At 47.8% G+C, this 17,379-nt stretch overlaps 1 protein-coding gene across 1 annotated transcript in view; it reads right to left on the bottom strand.

Annotated features, from left to right (window-relative positions):
• Positions 1 to 550: 550 nt before the first annotated feature.
• pard3ba (par-3 family cell polarity regulator beta a) overlaps positions 551 to 17,379 on the bottom strand; it is a 167,434-nt gene continuing 150,605 nt past the window's right edge. Inside the window, exons 22-23 of the mRNA XM_072656724.1 lie at positions 12,960 to 13,030; positions 551 to 3,825 (exon numbers count right to left, since the gene is read on the bottom strand). Of these exons, the coding sequence (XP_072512825.1) occupies positions 3,450 to 3,825; positions 12,960 to 13,030 (447 nt within the window). The 3' untranslated portion in view covers positions 551 to 3,449. The remainder of the gene's footprint in view (positions 3,826 to 12,959; positions 13,031 to 17,379) is intronic.

The raw sequence follows: 17,379 nt of genomic DNA, 5'->3' as shown, positions 1-17,379 counted from the left end.
TAGTGGAAAATCATGGAATCTGTAGATTTGGGGTCTTCAGGGACTGAAGCACTGTTGGGCCTGTCTGGTGTGCCTGCCCGGGTATGCGCTGCTGTTGAGTAAACAGAGCAGGCTGCTGAAGGCCATGTGTGGATGTTTAGCAGTTTTTCTGAGCTGGATATAATCGCTGAGAGTGGATCTGTGTATGATGTCTGTAGCTTCCACTGATCCGGAGTTATGAAGTCTAGAACACTGGTGCTGCAGGAATCTGGTTCAGAGACTGGATCAGGCCCGTGGATCCGACTAATTATCCGATACCAGATCCAGCTATTATGATCGTATTGGGACTAAAATCAGATCCTAGCATCTGGGGTTTGGCTCCCAAAATACAGTGAAGTTCTGAGCTACGAATTCTAATGGAAGAAACGGCAAATCAGATGAAACCTGTGACCAAACCCCGATAGAGAAACTACAGAGGCATCGTCTGGTCATTAGTGCTTGTTGACCACGTGCCCCGACCATGTAATTTCAAAGCATCCTGAAAAGCAGAAACTCACTCTGAAGACCAGCGTCGGGATTTCGTAGTCACTTTTTTTATTGAAAAACATGCTACAAAATAAAAATGCCATACAGCAGTAATCTCAGATACTTACAAGATTGTCAAACTGATTGTTTGTTTCCAAAGATGATATAAACTCTACAGCAACGCGAGCTAGACCTTTAATCTTCTAGATAAAATACACACACACAAACACGTACACACGTCTTCATAGAATTTGTTCTTTTGCCTTCAAAAAATAAACCTCCGAAATAAATAGAGAGCAGAAATCAGCTACAGTACCTTCGATTTGGCTCGAAATTCCTTTGCATAAATTTTACACCTTACAAAAATGTACTTCAGCAGTGAAGAGGCAAAATCACGGGCTTAAAGAGGAGCTTTTATTGGTTGAGGTCGAGAAAAACGTACAAAATAAAATTGACGGCGGAGAATCTGCAGAACGATAAGCTTCACTGCTACCAACATCAACCCGGAAGAGTTTTGGCTATGGTTGATTGACCCAACACCCCGATATACATGACCACACCCTAAACTCAGGCTTTGGCACTAAGCTCACTCTGGAGTTCCCTTCGTTAACAGAAGCCCATTAGCAACAACCCAGACGCACGGCTAGTTGCGCACCAACACCGCTTGCTTTCTCAACCGATTTAGTCAACCGACTACCCCTCATCCAGTTCTTCTCGGAACAGCTGTAAGGCACCTATTCACCCAGATGCTGCTGCTGCTGCTGCTGCTGCTGCTGCTTGAAGGGTAAAGACAGCGAGTGATCTTTCAAGACGCTGCTATGAGAAAACAGAGGCTGCTGTTGATCAGATAACACACTCTGGCGAACCACAGCCTGGAGCAATGAGGAAAACCACACAGATAATGGGCGTCTAAAACCACAGAGAAGCGCTATCTACAGCAGAGCCCACCCCAGACAGCTGCGCTATGAATTATATACACGCGGTCAAACGCTTAAACGATACGCAAACGGCCGAGCGCGAAGACGCGCCGATCCGGAATGACGAGCTGTGGAGTGGAATGCAGCGAGTTATCTGCACTGTTGCTGAACCCCTTCCTCCAACAGGAAGTGATGTCTGAAGTTAGACGACGAAAAAAGTATAAACAACAACCAGGAATCACTTTTTCTTCCGTTCTGGATTTGGCTTCAGTCCCTTCGCATCCATTAAATCAAGCAAACGCTTCCCATTAAAACCTTCCTTCAGAATCTTCCAGCTGCTTTTTAGGAATTTCCTCAAAACACACTACACAGATTAGCCTGGAGAACTCCTGGAGCACCCCGATCAGTCCCTACACCAGAACTGCTCAGTCCTGGTCCTGGAGATCTACCACCCTGCAGAGTTTAGCTCCTCCCTGGATCTAACACACCTGATCCAGGTAATGAAGGCCTTCAGGAGCAGCTGAACATTACAGTCAGAGCTGTGCTGGATCTGAACTCTTCAGGGTGGTCGATCTCCAGGACCAGGATTGAGCAGCCCTGCCCTACACAGTCTGGTGCGTCCCCAGGTGGGACTCCTCAATCAGCTGGATCAAGTGTTGGATCTGATCTCTTCAGGGTGGTACATCTCTAGGACAAGGACCAGGTGTCCTGGCTCTAGAACAGTCAATCAATCAATCTGCTTGATCTAAACTTGCACTATATGGACAAAAGTATGTGGACACCTGCTCATTCCTTGCTTCTTCTGACATCAAGGGTATTAAAAAGCGTTTCTCCTGCTTCTGTTGGAGTAACTCTCTCTCTCTACTGGCCAGGGGGGGGGCTTTCTGCTAGATTTGTAATGAGCATTGCTGTGAGGATTTGATTGGATTCAGTGACCAGAGCGTAAGTGAGGTCAGGATGTTGGATGATGATTGTCACCACTCCACTTCATCATCCCCAACTCCTCAACTCATCCCAAAAGTACTGGATGGAGCTCCACCATTCATCATTCCAGAGGACACAGTTCCTCCACTGCTCCATAGCTCCTCAATGCTGGGGGGCTTTATACCTCTCTAGCTCACGCCTGGTATTATTAGGCAGCATGGTGCAGATAGGTTCATGATGTTTATCTGCTCCAGAGAAAGTCTTATTCTACTGGCAGTAATTTCTACACAGGGACAGCCGTTAGTGCTGTGTGTTTATAAGCATGTGCACATCTGCGCCAGCAATGGGTGCTGCTTAAAGTAGTGGATTGTGCTGATTTAGAAAAGGTGTCCACAAACTTTTGGCCATACAGTGTAGAATCACTTAAACTTCTCCTCACCCTGCTCGGCTCATTAACATGCCCTTACTTGGGCAAGGTTAGGACCACACCTGGGGACCACAAAGACCGATATCCTGGTCTGTGAAGACGTCCTTAATAAAGTCTGGATATCTAACATTTCTCAGTGGGAGGTTCTTGGTCGGCTCAGGCCTGAGGAGGACGGTCATCCACAGGGTCTGGTTGGTCAAAGCCACCAAGAACTGTTCGCCCTAGAAGTTCGGAATCATACAGAAACACTAGCGACTCGTCTCGCTTCTCTGAATCTGCGAGAGATCCTATACACCGATCAGCCAGAACATTAGCACCACCTGCTTAATACTGAGGAGGTGCCCCTTGTGCCGCTACAACATATCCGAGGTGACCGCTGAATGTGTCCTGTGCTATCTGACACCACATCCTTAAAGTCCTGTAATCCGGAGGTTAGGTGCCCATGAGCCCTGTTGCTGGTCCACTTTTGGTAGGTACTGACCACAGGACCTGTCTGATGCTTTGGACCCAGTCGTCGTCTAGAACAACCAGTTTGGTTCTTTTTCCGTTTGGTACTAATGTTCTGGCTGATCGGTGTTTATTCGAATTCTTATTCCCGTCTCAAACTGAGAAATATTAGCTGTCAATTCTTTAGAGTAAAGACGTTTTCACGAGCCGCTAATCTCAGTAGCATCATGCTACACAGCTCCGATCACTGGGTTCTTCTGCTGAGGGTCTGGGTACTGTGCATCCCCGTACGGACCGTACTGCTCTTGGCCGGCTGTACGGTAGGCTCCCCTAGCCACGGTTTCGTAGCGGGGTGCTGCCCGCATGCCCGGAGTGGGAGACGGGGGGACGTCCTGCCGGAGTGGCCCCCTCTGTGGCGTTGGAGGCATGGGGTAGTGCCCGCCCTGGCCTTCGGGCCGGGGCACAGGCAGCCGGGGGGAAGCGGGCCGGTTGCCGTAGGCCTCCCTGGCGTGGTTGGCGTTGTAGGAGGGAGTGGGGGTTGGGTAGCGGCCCGCATCTTTCTGGCCGGCCCGGGGCTGCGTGGGATATTCCTCCAGCGGGTTTCGTCTGCGGGAGAAACGAGAAAGAAGAACCTGAATAAGTGAGAAACTCTTGTTGGTGCCGCACAGAACCGTGTTTATCCGGTGCCCTCACTGAAGAACCCCTGAAGAGAAAGAGTGCTCTTCAGCTTCAGGGCCTGAGACTTATTCTATATATGTACTGTATACCGTACTGCAGGCGTGTGTGTGTGTGTGCCAAAAGTGTTTAATGGTTAAGACGGGCACTGTGTGAGAGCACTTTCAAAAACAGGACTGTGTGTGTGTGTGTGTGTGTGTGTGTGTGAGAGAGCGAGAGAGAGGGAGCGCGAATGCGTTCTATCCATCAGCAGCACAGCCAGCGTGTCTGGCAGCCCTGACCACCCAAGCACTGACATATTACAGCCTTGAGTGAGTGACCCTCAACCAGAGAGAGAGAGAGAGGCCTACAGACTGGAGAAAGAGAGGGAGAGGCAGAAGGGGGGGGGGGGGAGAGACACTGAATCAGAGAGGGGAGAGGGAGGGAGAGCGTTGGATGCTATGCTCTCATAAACGGACTGGATGAGCAGTTGTGTACAGTTATGAAAGGGTAATGTCTGACTGACTGATGGACTAATGGAGATGAATGGAGATGAATGGAGATGAATGGAGACGTCTCCAGAATGTCTTCACACTCGCTGACTGCCAGAGCCTCTCACACCAACACTCCAGCAGCAAGCGTTCCCGTTATACACCCATCCAGAAATCCACAACACAGGGCTGCCTTCTTCCCGTATTTACTTTAGAAAGGTCTGTTGACCAATCAGCAGAGAGAACGTGCTCAGGTGGTCTGTCGTGAAGCATTCTGGTGTGCTTGGTGGGTCAAATGGTTCTTTTAAATGGTGTCCTAGTAGAACCGGTTCTGGTTAGGCGATGTGGATGGAAAGGTTCTTCTCTTTTCCAGACATGCTTTCTCAGAGGAGCCAATCAGAACCGAGCCCATGTTGTAGGTGATGAAGATGAGTTGGAGAATGGCCTCAGACTGGCACCTAAGCTCTTTACACCCCTCAGCCCGTCCTGGAACCTGTTCTGCTCACTGTAGTTTTCTCTGCTTCGGTGCCACATAGAAAACAACACAGCCGGGATTACAAAGGACTACAAGTCCCAGTAGGGAGCGGTGAAGAGGCGAGCTGCTGCTGTTGCTGTGATTGTTATGGGGTAAAGGCTGAAGTAAGGGGGAGTCCCAGACTGTGTGGTGGCAGCTGAGGTTTATAGTCGACTTACACACACACACACACACACACACACACACACACCATATAGTGTGTCTCTGGGGGACAGATGCTCTGAATGTAATGTGCTGGTATCCTAACAGCCAGGCCATGAACTGCTGACCTGCAGTAATCGCCCAGGCTCTGAGTTACAAAGAGAGTGAGTGTGTGTGTGTGTGTGCACGCTAATAAAAGCGTGACCGAGATCATGTGCTTGTACGTGAAGGTTCGTTAAAGTATTTGGACGCAGCCGGCCATCTGCGATTCTCACAATTAGCTTGTTAGGGCTGTGGCTCGCGATCAGTATTAGGAACAGCTACAGTTTTCAGTATGTAATTAAGAAACGGCAGTTAACAGGAACAGCCGAGGTCAAGTTGAGACCAAGAGAACCTTGAAAGAACCGGTGGTAGGATTGCTAAAACAAAATATAAAATTATAAATATGACCAAAAAATCTGATTTTTTTTTTTCTTCTTCTTTTATTTTGCAACATCACCAGGCAGCCAACCATGCACCCGGAGGAAAGGGCCGGGTCCTAGGCACTTTTTCCTCCGTCCTCAAAGTTGCCACTATGATCTGAAGATCACTGGTTCGAATCCCAGGTCATGCTCCTTGCCATCGGCAGCCAGAGCCCGAGACAGCACAGTTGGCCTTGATGGCACCTCCCTATAATCACACATGCTGTATCAGAGCTACGCTTCCCTCCGAGCTCGCTGGCTACCTATCAAAGTCGGGAAGGTTGGAGGAAAGCAATTGGTCCCCGGCTCCACCAGACCAGCCAACAGACGGCTGTACCATCCAACATCGCTTAAGAGTGATGAGGGGAGAGAGCGCCACCTACCCACCCGGAGAGAGAGTTTTAGTAATCGAGTGATCAGACTAGAAATTCTTCAGCTTTATTTAATAATTTGCATTTTTAATATATTATTTACTTCACCTTGCTCGTGATGGGGGAGGGGGAGGAACATCTAAACAGTAACTAATAATACAGTGCGCCCCCTACTGGTGTCTGTATCTACTCTCAGTAACATGCCCATGTCTGGTTGCTTCCACATCTGCAGCCTTTTGTTCAAACCGGCTGAAAATAAGGCATGAGTGATTCCACCCACATGGATGAGTACAACTGCAGTAATGCAACATCATGCAATCAATCTCTCACGCCACCTCCCATTTACACACTACCCCTAGACAAACTGTGGTGTGTGTGTGTGTGTGTGTTTTGGAGGCTGAAATACTTTCCATCTTACGTCCTAGCACCTGCCCAAGAAGTTAGGAAGGAAATTCTCTGCTTGGTTCCTTGTTTGACCCCGGCTCCTTAAGCTTCCTCGAGTATCACACACACACACACACACACACGCAACCGCACAATGCCAAACAGCTGGTAGTTAGGGAGGATGGGGGGATTAGTCAGGAGCGCTTGCTGAAATTGGAATAACACAATGACTGAGTGTGTGATCAGACTGAGCCACTGTAAACTCTGAATTTCCGGACTCCGCGTTCGGGCCGCTTCAGAAACACCACGTTTTTTGGATCTTCTCGTTTCATTTCTACTGGGTTTCAGCATAAACTACAGCCCAGGAGTTTGGAACAACCACTGAGTTTATATATATTTTAGCTTCACTCAGCAAAATTCATGTCTTTTGTCCGAAAGTCCTCCTTAACGCTGTGCAAATCTCATCTTCTGCTACAGGACCTGCTTGATGATGAAGGTGACGGCAGCTAATAGAGGGTTTACAGCCTTAAAGGTAAAGGTGATGCAAAGGGTTCCTTGAGCAAAGCCATAGAAGGTCCATTTTTGGTTGCCTGAGGAGCCAATCTTCTTATCCAATCAAAATGAAGGATCTTTTAGGCTATTACAAGAGCCAAATATTGTGGTTCTTCTATGGTATCACTCAAAGAACCCTTTGTAGCACCTTTATGTCGTGTCCAGCTTATTTTTATATTCTTACACATTTAAAAAAAAAAAAAAAAAAGATTGAATAAAGCTAAAGAATTTCTTATCTGATCACTCGATTAATCCATGGATTAATCAGTAGAACACTTAATTACTAAAACTCTCTCTCCGGGAGGGTAGGTGGCGCTCTCTCCCCTCATCACTCTTAAGCGATGTTGGTTGGTACAGCTGTCTGTTGGCTGGTCTGGTGGAGCTGAGGACCAGGTGCTTTCCTCCGACTTCGGCGGCAGTTGGAAAAGAGGCGGCGGCTGGCTTTGCGTGAAGTCCTTACCCTCCTAGTGTCAGGAGCATTGCTAGGGCTAGGGGGCGCTACGATCTGGTGGGTTATTTGGCAAAAGAAAATTGGGAGAAATGTGGAAAAATTTTATAAACAACGTTGTGATTCATTTATTTTGGGGTTCTTCAGGTTCTGCCAGAGCAAACCTATTCTGGGTTTCATAAAGAACCATTCTTGTGAAGCAGAATGAGGGTGCAGTTGTGGTTCTTCCTCTAGCACCTACGTTTTAGAGAGCGTAGGGCGAACATATTGGGTCAAACCGAGCTGGTTTTGCTGGCGTTTGTGTGTCCCGTAGTCGGTCGCATCCTCAAAACCAGAGCAGGAGTTGCCTCAGAGGGAGCGTGACGCAAGCACAAAGCAAAGTGGTGGGGTTTCATTTCCATAGGCTGATTTCATTACTGGCTTTCTGTTTTCGAGGCAAACGACGTTAAGGCACGAAAGGACGGCTGCGCTTCATACACTCGGAAGCGAAACGGCAGCCGCAACCGAAATGCAATAAAAAGCCACTGACATGTAATGAAAGACGAGAGCGAGGGGGGGCTGTGGGGGGAGAAAGAGACTGTGGTTTGAAGAGAATGAGTGATGCAAACCGCATGCAGCTCTTGATATCTGGCAAAACTGTCAAATCTGAGATTAAGCTGAACTTTTTGGTGCGCTGACGTCTTCTGAAATCCAATTTTCCTTGTCAGGCTCAAGTTCTGTTTTATAAAATAAAAAAAGAAAGGGAAAAATCTACTGGTTTGAAGATGCCTTGCTTGGACAAGTGAGGCCTTGGCAGGAATAGAAATTTAGTTTAGCATGAGGACATTGCTAAACACCAGTATCTCCAATACTGAGGGCTTCTCTAATGTGGGATTAAAGATTGATTCAAACGGCTGTTTTGTGGACTGGGCAAGGCTATCCTTAGACCTCAAGACAGCAAAACATCTGCAGTCCAAAGATTGTACGATCGCGCTGTATATCCTAATACTAATATACTAATATAAGCTTATTCCAACCAGGAAATGACATCACAATTGACCAAAGCAGCCTTTTGGCAGATTTAATAAACGTTTATGTAGGTTTATATCGGACGTAGGCGTGAAGCCTGTGGGTTGCTGTTGTGTAAATAGCCATGCTGCGGTAATAGCAACACAATGGACTTTTCTAGGCAGTGTTTCCCAGCCCTGCTAGCGACCCACAGCTATGCACAGTTTCAGCTGATGGCGATCCAGCTCAGCCAGCGAGATTTATTATTATTAGTTTTCTGTATCATGCTAGCAAGGGTCAGTGCTAAACAAAAAATGGACCTGAAGGGGGCAGTACTCCTTATTCCGAGCACGAATCTAAGGAAATGCATATTGCACCGCAGCTAGTTCTTCATTCCCATGTGGAATTGACTTGGGTCTTCTTTATATTCAGGACGGACTTGGGCGTTAGAACCTTTTCAGACTTCAGTACATGTTGATCCAAAAAGTTGAGAAGGCCTTATCCCGTTAGCATTTCTGATTGTGTGAACAGTGGACCTGCTGGATGTGTTTAAGTTCAGTATGCGCCAGTGACCCCACGTTTTTGTCCGCGGCGAAAGCCTTAAATGTGTGTCTAGTGTTGATCCAACCAAGTTTAGCCTGGAGGCTTTACCACACAAGCATTCAAGCTCTATCCCACTTGCTATGCTACAGCGCTCAGTAAGACGACTAGCATTGCTGATCTCTCTGCAAACGGCTGACTTAGCCAGTTAATCCAATCATACGTAAGCTTAAGGCTAAGGCTGATTAGCAGAGGAGTCTGTTTGGGTCTGGCTGGGTTGGGAACCGTTCTACCGTCCTAATTTATCTCTTTGGACAAATGAGGCCTTGGCAGAAATTTAGTTTAGCATGAGGACATTGCTAAACGCCAGTGTCTTCAATACTGCGGGCTTCTCTAATGTGGGATTAAAGATTGATTCAAACGGCTGTTTTGTGGACTGGGCAAGGTTATCCTTAGGCAAAGATCAAACCTCAAAACGGCAAAACAACTGCAGTCCAAAGATTGTACAATCGCGCTGTATATCCCTGTAATTCTCTAAAACACTGTAATAGTGAGGCCTTCTGTACTCAGGATCATTTATCAAAGGTGTAGGTTTACGTTTCAGTGATTTAGACCAGATCTTGAAATACTTATCCAAGCACTCGACGGTCGACGGTTTGTAAAAAGGTTCAAATCTCAAGGTTGAGATTCTCAAAGCCGCAGGATAAATCTTCTCATAGCCTGAGCCTCCTCTCAGTTTTAATGGATTCTGCCCAGCAGTTTCCCTGCATTTCACGCCGTCCCACGGACTGGGCTTGACTGTAAGTGGGGCAGAAATCAGAGGTGTAAACAGTCTTCCATGTTTAAGCAGTTTCACAAACCAACTGACGCGCACCAAAACTATTAAAACCCCCAGAGGAAATGGCCAAAAACCCAGTTGTGACCAGTGCTTCAGCCATTTTCCCAACTTCATCCATTCATGTTACTTTCTTAAGTCTGCTACAGGGTCCAACAGGTTTGTTAGTCTACAGTTTTACCAGGCTAAAAAATGCTTGTAACGTAGTCAAAAAGCATTGACCATTAATGCAGCAGCATTATGTCCCGGGGGTCGCAAGTTCCTATCTCCATCCATGCCGCTTTACCATCAGCGTCCGGAGTCTGAGAGAGCACAACTAGCCATGCTCTCACTGTTAAAGCGATGTCAGCCGGCACAGGGAATAAGGTTTGTCACTAGTTAAACAAGTTCTTCCTCGAATTCGGGGTCGGGTTCGATTTGGTTTAAAACATGGTACTACATGTTCGTAAGTCAGCTTCACTTGCTCAACCATCTAAGCTCTGGAGGTATTTTCGGATATGTGGAGGGGCTGGGATTCTAGAAGAGCACAACTGGTCTTGCTCTCTATGAATGGCTTCCCTTCTTCCCCCGATTACTCTGAAGAGAACTGGTTCTTCTGTCCAACCTGTCCAAAAATATATGGTGACTGCTTCATGGAAGCATGTGCTGGCCTTCATTCCCCCAGAGCTGCACTGTTGAGGAACCTTTGGACGTTCTTGAACTTCATACTATGGAGAAACCTCTTAAGGTGCTTCAAGGGATCTTCCAGAACAGGTTCTTAGAAGAAGATGATTGCTGGAAGGTTCCTTAACAGTTTCCAACTGTAGAACCTTCAAAAGATCCTCAAGGATCTTGTCCTTCTTGTATGCATTGTATAACATGGGGGAGACCTACCTTCTGGATGGGGGTGAACTGGCTACAAGAACATTCACACCCAAATATCAGGGCTGATTAAACCCCAAAGTTCATGCTTCATGCATCATCATGTACCTGTTACACGATTGCAGAAGTTGCTGCCCTTCCCCCATGACAGCTACTCTCGTGCAGAGGGCCCTCGGGCCGGAGAGAGGCTGCATTTAAAGTGAATGGCTACAGCCCGAAGGAGTCTTGAATGAAGGCTGAACAACCATTAATGCTTCTATTAAATCACTCAGAGTCTTCCTTGCATACACACCCACTGTACGGGCGCACAGGGGGAAAATGTATGCTAATGTAGCAGAGGCGCGTGGCAAAGTGCCGCGGCGATTTGACAGGAAATGGGCTCAAATGAGAAGCCCGAGGGGACTGAGCCACGGAGTTCAGCTCTGAAAAATGTAGTTCATTTTATTCAAATAGCCCTCTCTCATGATTTCGCTTTCAGGGGGGAACGGGGAGGTGAAGCTGAGGCACTTTGTTCTGCTGGAGCACATCAAGACAAGATAGCGTGATGCGAAGTTCAAGTAGATGCCCTTGCAAGCAAGTGATGCCCTATTGAAGTGATTCCGACACTGGTCGGTCGGATGTCTGGTATGCACTATGCATCCGATCAGCCTTACCTATAAAGGTGAAGTGAATAAGCCTGACTATTTGATTCCAGTGACACCAGTCAAGAGGTGGGATCTTCTCATTAGACAGCAGGTGAACATTCAGTTGGTCCAGCAGAAGGACCTGCGCCAATCTGACAAAGATCAACCTGTGATGTTCCAGACGACTGGGGCATACAAGGTTCATTGGTACGATTCATGGAGGCCCCATCTCACAACTTACAGGACTTAAACATCTGCTGCACATTAAACATTTGCTCTTGGTGCCAGATTCCACAGGACGCCTTCGGAGGTCTTGTGGAGTCCAGACGTCAATGAGTCCGAGCCATTTTAGTGTCGACCTACTCCGTATTAGGCAAGATATCATCAGTCTTGGGCCGGAATTTACAAGAGCTGTAGGCAGGTTTGGTCATCTTGTCCAACCTATGACCTTGGTTCTGAAACCTCCCCCTGACTGCGACTGGTCCAGGTCACTTGGTGGCCTGCACCGCTGCAGGGAGTGGGCCCCTAGAAGTGAAGAGGGTGGAAGCTCTATACAGGGTTCTTTTTGCAGACAGTCCCGAACACACGTTTGGTAGTATCCAGGTATGCGATTGGTGTAATTCCACACCTCTCTGATTACCTATCAGTGAACGTGCAGTTGGGTGCCTTTGGCGGTAGGTACTGACCGCTGCATACTGGGAACAGCACACAAGACCTGCCAGATGTTTTGGAGATGTTCTGACCCAGTCGTCTAGAAAGTCACAGTTTAATCTTTAAATTGGGATGTCGGATTTTTGGAGATCCAGGTAGGAAACTGGAATTCCTGGAACGATGCTGTGCAAGTCGGATTTCCTACTCGGAAAGTTGGGAGAGCTTCACCAACCCGGAAATGAAAAATCCAAGATGGCTGCCCCACACATCAACAGTAGTAAAAGCAGTAGCATTATCTGTAGCGTCTCATTAAGTCTGCATAAGACACCATCAGCTGGTGGCTAACAATGCTAACTTGGGACAATGCTAACAGTGCTAATCTGGGACATAAAAAGTGGGGCATATTTGGTTACGTTCGCCATAGATCAAACCAGTTGAGGTGACTTCTGAAGTCTTTAGCTAACTAAACTTATAAATTATCGGAATTATTAACTGGAACGCCGTCATCTCAGGCGCTCCGACATTCCCAGCTCAGAGCTTAATGTAATGTAACGCAGCACTGGTCCTTTCATATTTACACTATTCTCACTTGTGTGTGCTAAGAAATATGGTCCAACAGTCCTCCCAAGTAAAAGGTCGGTTTACCCGGATAAATTAGTGCGTAGTTGTAACCAAACCCGAACCCCCAGTAGGACCTCGATAAGGATCTGGAGGCTGGTGCTTCACCAAGTACTTGGTGAGCGCCTCCATTGTGTTTCTGCTTTGACCCCTTACAGACGGCTATCTGTTCTCACTGGGGCGCAGCTGAGCTTTACTGTGTGCATGTATGCATGCATGTTCCTGGTGAGGGTTGATTGAGGCACTTAAGCAGCGGGCCTGGAGCCAGGAGCGAGCGCTCTCGGCTTCCTGGCCACATCCGGCTCCCCTGGGAGAGGATCAGGTGAATGGCCGGGGATGGGCACGGCTCTCGGAAGGCAAACACTCCAAATTTAATTAGGGGGTTGAAAGAGGATTAGCTTTGGAGTTGGGGGTTGGGGGTGTGGGCGACGGGTGCAGTGGAGGTTTCGCCATTAGACTGCCACTGTGGGCCGCTGGGAGGAAGACGACGTGTATTAGATGTGGAGATGAAGATGAAGAGAGGGGAAGGGTTCAGTAGATGAGGTGCTTGTCTGGATTCTAGGCTTCCTCCAATGTGCAGAACCGTACCTGTTGATGGTTGCATACTGTCGGTCAATGTCTTCATATCTTGGAGCAGCGCGGGAATCAGGGCCTCTTATCTGCAGGAGAAGAGTGACACTGGTCAGCAACAGTGTGTTTGCAGGCGTGTGCTGGAGGGACTAGCATGAACAACTCCACCAAAGCTAATCTTTATACAGCCCATCCCTAATTCAGCCTCCGTACTGGACCCCCCCCCCCCCCCACACACACACACACACACTCCCTGCCCTTTGAAAGTGAGGTTCTCATGGCAACACAAGATTACATCTACTAAAGTGTTTAGATGCAAATTCGGCACACAGGTGGTGGACCGTTCACACACACTATTGGAAACCCCCACCTTGTACCTCCACGGACTGTCCACTTGATTAGAACCCCCTTCCTTGAACATCCACTCACTGGCCACTTTATTGGAAACACTTATTTTGTACTTCTGCTCACTGGCCACTTTATTGGAAGCACTTATTTTGTAGTTCTACTTACTGGCACCGTTCACTGGCACCCCCACACCCCCATAACCACCCTACCCCACCCCCCCAACACACTTTTTTTGTACTTCTGTTCACTGGCCACTTTATTGGAAACACCTTAACAAATTGATCGCTGATGGAGGACAAGAGTAGCACGAACATAAACTGCGCATGGACAGATGGGCTACAGTCTCTCGAGGTCATGAGCGATCCTTTGAAGGCCCACCTCACAACTTCTGGTGCCAGAGACCACAGGACACCTTCAGAGGTCTTGTGGAGTCCATGCCTCGACAGGGCAGAGCTGTTCCAGTGGCACAAGGGGGACCTTCACAATATTAGGCAGGTGGTTTTTAACGTTACGGCTGATGGGCGTGTCCCGGACACCTCGGCATACTCCATAAACACAGCCTCGCGAAAGCTGCGTCCGACAGCTGAAGGTCAGGAACGCTATCTGCAGCTAAGCGGCTCATCAGGGCAGGAGGGAGGGGAGCGGTGGCATTTGTCTCAATGAGCTCGTCCCACGTGTGTAATAGCGGCCCACCTGAACAGCCAGAGCGCTCCACCTGCATGCTAAGTGTGATCTTTAAACACAAAGGTGTCTCGCAGGGATCGAATGTGGCGGGGAGCAAGAGGGAAAGAGAGAGCGAGAGAGGGGGCAAGAGGGGGGGGCGAGAGCGAGCCGCAAAGGTCAGGTCTGGAAACGGGTGGGATGAGATGGTGACGGTGATAGACTGCGAGCGGAAGCACGAGGTAGACGTTTCTGATAAAGTGGCCGGCTACTGGAAGCACGAGGTAGATGTTTCTGATTAAGTGGCCGGCTAGTGGAAGCACAAGGTAGACGTTTCTAATAAAGTGGCCGGCTAGTGGAAGCACGAGGTAGATGTTTCTGATTAAGTGGCCGGCTAGTGAAAGCACAAGGTACACGTTTCTAATAAAGTGGCCGGCTAGTGGAAGCACGAGGTAGACGTTTCTGATAAAGTGGCCGGCTAGTGAAAGCACAAGGTAGACGTTTCTAATAAAGTGGCCGGCTAGTGGAAGCACGAGGTAGACGTTTCTGATAAAGTGGCCGACTAGTGGAAGCACGAGGTAGACGTTTCTAATAAAGTGGCCGGCTAGTGTAAGCACAAGGTAGACGTTTCTAATGACTGGTCAGTTAATAGACGTATTAGGGAAGGGGTTCGGATCGTCCACTCAATCAGCCTGTGATTACGTTACTCCATTAGCCATTAGCATTGTAAATTGCTAGCAGCTTGAGCAGCATGTAGAGAAGGGGTCTGAAGACTTTGCCTTAGGGGGCCCTGAAGTCCAGACTAGCCCAAAGAATAGGGTCGACATGATGCGGTAAACCCCGATACACCCCGCCCAAGACCACAGCTTTAGAAGTGTAGAGAGGTGCAGAGGTGCTGACCGACAGGCTGGCTTTTTACTTTCCGTCAAACCGAGTCCAGACAAAGAGTCCAGACACTGTTAGGCCGAAACAGCCGCGCATGCTCTTGTTATGCATATGTATGCAGGAGATAAGATCAATGGTATTTATGCCAAGCGAGACGGTCAATAAACTGACACACACACACACACACACACACACACACACACAGGCAGTCCAATGTCACTACGACTTGGTGAGGTGAAAATCCTCCCCTGAAGCATGTAGCCCGTAGTTCAGCAGTGATTCATCCTTCCCAAGAGTCAGTGATTCATATGATTCAAGCTGAGCCAAGTTCCACTAGAGTGATTCACCTGAACAGGAACACGAACTACGAGCATCACCTGAACACAGCAGCAGGGTGGAAGCATGACTGTCCGGCCACTTTATTAGAAACACCCGAGATTGGGCTTCCACTCACTGGCCACTTTATTGGAAACACCTACCCAGTAATTCTAGTTATTAGCCACTTTATTGGAAACACCTACCTTGTATGTCCACTCACTGGCCACTTTATTGGAAACACCTACTTTGTATGTCCACTCACTGGCCACTTTATTGGAAACACCTACTTTGTATGTCCACTCACTGGCCACTTTATTGGAAACACCTACCCTGTTATTCTACTTATTAGCCACTTTATTGGAAACCCTTACACCTTGTGCTTCCACTCACTGGCCACTTTATTGGAAACCACTAACTTGTACCTTACCCTACTTATTAGCCACTTTATTAGAAACACCAAATTTGTAATGTGAACTGGCCACTTTATCAGAAACACCAACTTTGTGCTTTTACGCATTGGCCACTAAATTAGAACACCACTCACTGGCCACTTTATTGGAAACCCCTACCCTGTAATTCTACTCACTGGCCACTTCATTAGAAAATCCTAATTTGTAATGCTGACTGGCCACTTTATCAGAAACACCTACTTTGTGCTTTTACGCACTGGCCACTTTATTAGAAACACCCTAGGTTGTACTTTGACTCAGTGGCCACTTTATTGGAAACATCTACTTTGTGCTTCCACTCACTGGTTACTTATTAGCTACCTAATTTGTAGCTATGTTGACTGGCCACTTTATTAGAAACCCCTACCTTCTACTTCTGCTGACTGGCCACTTTATTAGAAACCCCTGTTTTCTACTTCTGCTGACTGGCCTGACTAAATGGGGCTGCTGAGTGTACACTGCTGTAGCTAAATGATGAAATCTCTAGAATTCGTAGGTAATTTCTTCGGTCTGCATTGCTAGTAAGAATCACTGACAGTAACTATTCAGACTGTCATGGCTAAGAGCGCACACACACACACACACACACACACAGCTGCTTTAGTCATCTTCCGAAACTCAGCAGGAGTCAATAAGAGACGCCCCCTGATGGCTTTCATTTTTCATAATTTTCCTCAAATGAGATTCCCTTCACCGCTGGACCTTGTTTATTCTCCAAAGGCAATCAGTTGCCGTGAGAGCAGCTTCTCAGCCCGGGACCCCAGCCGGGACCCCAGCCGAGCCCTGCGTCTCCAAACAAAGCCCCATAATGCCCCCAACATTTCTCACAGCAGACTCAAACTGTGACTCAATGTTCCTGGAAAGCCAAACTGTGCTGATGTGCCTCTGTCGCTCAGAGCCGTTATATAAACAGCCGTCTAAATCACCCGGGTTCCAGTGCACACCATCAGCCGCAAACCTCCATTATCAGAAATGCTCTGTCTGCTTACGGCTTCATTTGCGGTCTGATTTCCTAGTCATTTACCACGAGTCTCCTCCAGAATCACTCGCTTCAAATATGATCACCATTCAGAGAAGGACGGTTATATAACCGAGCCCAGAAGATGAACATAAGGACCCTTAGAAGTTGTTCTTATTCCTAAAGCTTCATAGATTCCTTCAGGACACCAAGAAAACTGATGGCCGGATCTGACCAGTGGTGGTCAGAAGTTTAGCTACACTCACTAGGGAATGTCATGGCAATACTGGCCTTTCCAGAAGGAACTCCAGAGCATGATACTACCACCCCCATGCTTAACAGCTAACATACTCCAAACATACCTCTGCTAATCATGGTAGGACATGGGCTGGTCTTCACCTCCTAGAGTTGAGGGCATTGCCAGTGATTGTGTGTGTGTGTGTGGGGGGGGTAACACAAACAAGGAGTGGGTCATTGGTCTTCCAACACATTTTGAACTTTGAGTTTGATGGTATCCGAATTGAAGGAGGTCTATTTTCTTGGATGCCAGACACTCAGTCGACCTACTTGACTCTTGGTCAAATTCTTGACACCTGAACGTCCAAAACTGCCATGAAAGTTTCGTTCCTCAGGACCTTCAATGACCTAAACGTCCACAAGATTCCAGAAGTGAAGACCAAGGATCTAGCAAGATCCAGCATGGAGGAACCGTCTTCTGATCATCCAGCATTACAAGATAAGGACGACTGATTATATCCTGGTTTTTCAGGACCTACTCTGGCCACCATGGCCCCTTCACACACTTCCCTTTTGTAACCAT

This window comes from Salminus brasiliensis, chromosome 15 (assembly GCF_030463535.1).
Source record: "Salminus brasiliensis chromosome 15, fSalBra1.hap2, whole genome shotgun sequence".
NCBI classification, from domain to species: domain Eukaryota; kingdom Metazoa; phylum Chordata; class Actinopteri; order Characiformes; family Bryconidae; genus Salminus; species Salminus brasiliensis.
Note: the sequence above shows the minus strand (reverse complement) of the source record. Positions and strands in the feature narration are given on the sequence as shown.